The sequence below is a fragment of the Eurypyga helias genome, unplaced genomic scaffold (genome assembly GCF_000690775.1).
Source record: "Eurypyga helias isolate BGI_N326 unplaced genomic scaffold, ASM69077v1 scaffold22748, whole genome shotgun sequence".
In the NCBI taxonomy this organism is placed as follows: domain Eukaryota; kingdom Metazoa; phylum Chordata; class Aves; order Eurypygiformes; family Eurypygidae; genus Eurypyga; species Eurypyga helias.
This window is the reverse complement of record NW_010266554.1, coordinates 8,042-9,542: the sequence shown is the minus strand read 5'-3', so window position 1 is coordinate 9,542 and position 1,501 is coordinate 8,042. Positions and strand designations below refer to the sequence as shown.

At 52.5% G+C, this 1,501-nt stretch overlaps 1 protein-coding gene across 1 annotated transcript in view; it reads right to left on the bottom strand.

Moving 5' to 3' along the window:
* Positions 1–546: 546 nt before the first annotated feature.
* The window catches only part of LOC104513704 (pre-mRNA 3'-end-processing factor FIP1-like), a gene marked incomplete at both ends in the record, with an annotated part of 8,606 nt that continues 7,651 nt past the window's right edge, over positions 547–1,501 (bottom strand). The window contains one exon of the mRNA XM_010157150.1: positions 547–677. Coding sequence (XP_010155452.1) covers positions 547–677 — 131 coding nt within the window. The remainder of the gene's footprint in view (positions 678–1,501) is intronic.

Here is a 1,501-nt window from a genome sequence, read left to right as displayed (position 1 = left end):
CAGGAACAGCTTCACAGCAGCCATGACAAAGAGAGTTTACTCTTTCCTGGCTGAACCCAGCACACATTTGCTGCATGGGCTCTCTGGCTGAAGTTGACATTAACAGCCGTTGGCCACCTGATGGACTTCTGCAAAGGCTGATGGCCCAAGCAGTCTCCAAACACAAAAGGCAGCCACACAACTGCAAGAGTCAGCAGCAACAAGCAGAACAGCCACGGATGCCCAGCTCCCCTCTCTAGACCTCTTACCTCCACAGACCTTCCCATCAGACACCCCTATAGCTGGGCAGCCCCAAAGTCAACCGCAAACTCACTCCAGTCTCGCTATTGTGGTGCTTCAAACCCGCCAGGCAGCTGGAACTGTTCGTTCCATAGAGAAAAGGTTTTTAGCAGAGATTTAACCTTTAAAGATACACTTCTGCATTCTCACCACTGAAAGGAACACAGACCAGTTAGCTATGACGGGATCTTCTGCTCTCATCGCCGTGATTACAAAAACAAGTCCCGGTTTTGCTGCAGCCACGGGCGGGAGTAACGCGTCACCTACCGTGATCTTATTTTCCGTGCTGATGGGGGGGGCCGGATCCAGGCCAAGCTGAAGCCGTCGCTGCTTTTCGCAGTAAGCTTTCCAGGTTTCTTCATTGAATCCATAATTGAAGTAATCAGAAAGATCAGCCCCTGACAAAGGGAGCAGAAGTTACGGTAGGGATTCCAGCAGACTTGCCTCCTCCGACTGGCCTTTGACTGCTTCATGAAGTTAACGAAACACCTCTCGAGTGCAGCTTACGCCGCAGCGACGGCTGCGTCCTTCCACAGGAGAGGCACTACGGGCTGCACAGTGGCGGGACCATCTGGGGCGCAGAGTACAGCACGTACGGAGGCTACAAAGGGAGCTGCTGCCAACCCCTGATTCGCCACCCAGACTTTTCAGACTGGTTTCTTGCAATTGCCCAAATGAGCTGAGAGCTGGGGAAAGCACAGGAATGACCATTCCAGCTACCACCACAAAAATGGGATGGTGCAGCAGAACCTTCCCAGCAGAGCTACGCCAACACGTTCTGCTCGGAACAGTCAGTGCCTTTGCTGTTTTGAGAGGAGATTCCGGACTTGCCCAGTCTGTGAAACAGGGCTAAAGTGGGAGTTTTTTATCGATAGGTCTCAGACTCCACAAGTAATTACAGTTCAGTCATGATCCAAACTACAGCCTGCCAAGAGCGCTATCATGGACAGTCTGTGCAACCTGCCAGTTCAGACGAGCATTCCTGAAGAGAGGTGGCCACAAAGTGCTTGCCAAGGAAAGGCAGCAGCAGAGCGGCACAGCTGCCCCGGTAAGGGCTACCTCGCAAGAGGAAGCATTACAGAGTTTCTCCTACGCTGCTGAGGTCTCCCTCAAACATCCCCCTCACAAAGGCATTCCTAGACAGACCAATTCTACGACAAGGAGCTGATCCATCAGGGCTAAGCAAAACACCTTGACCAGGCTGAGCTTGGATCTACACAGC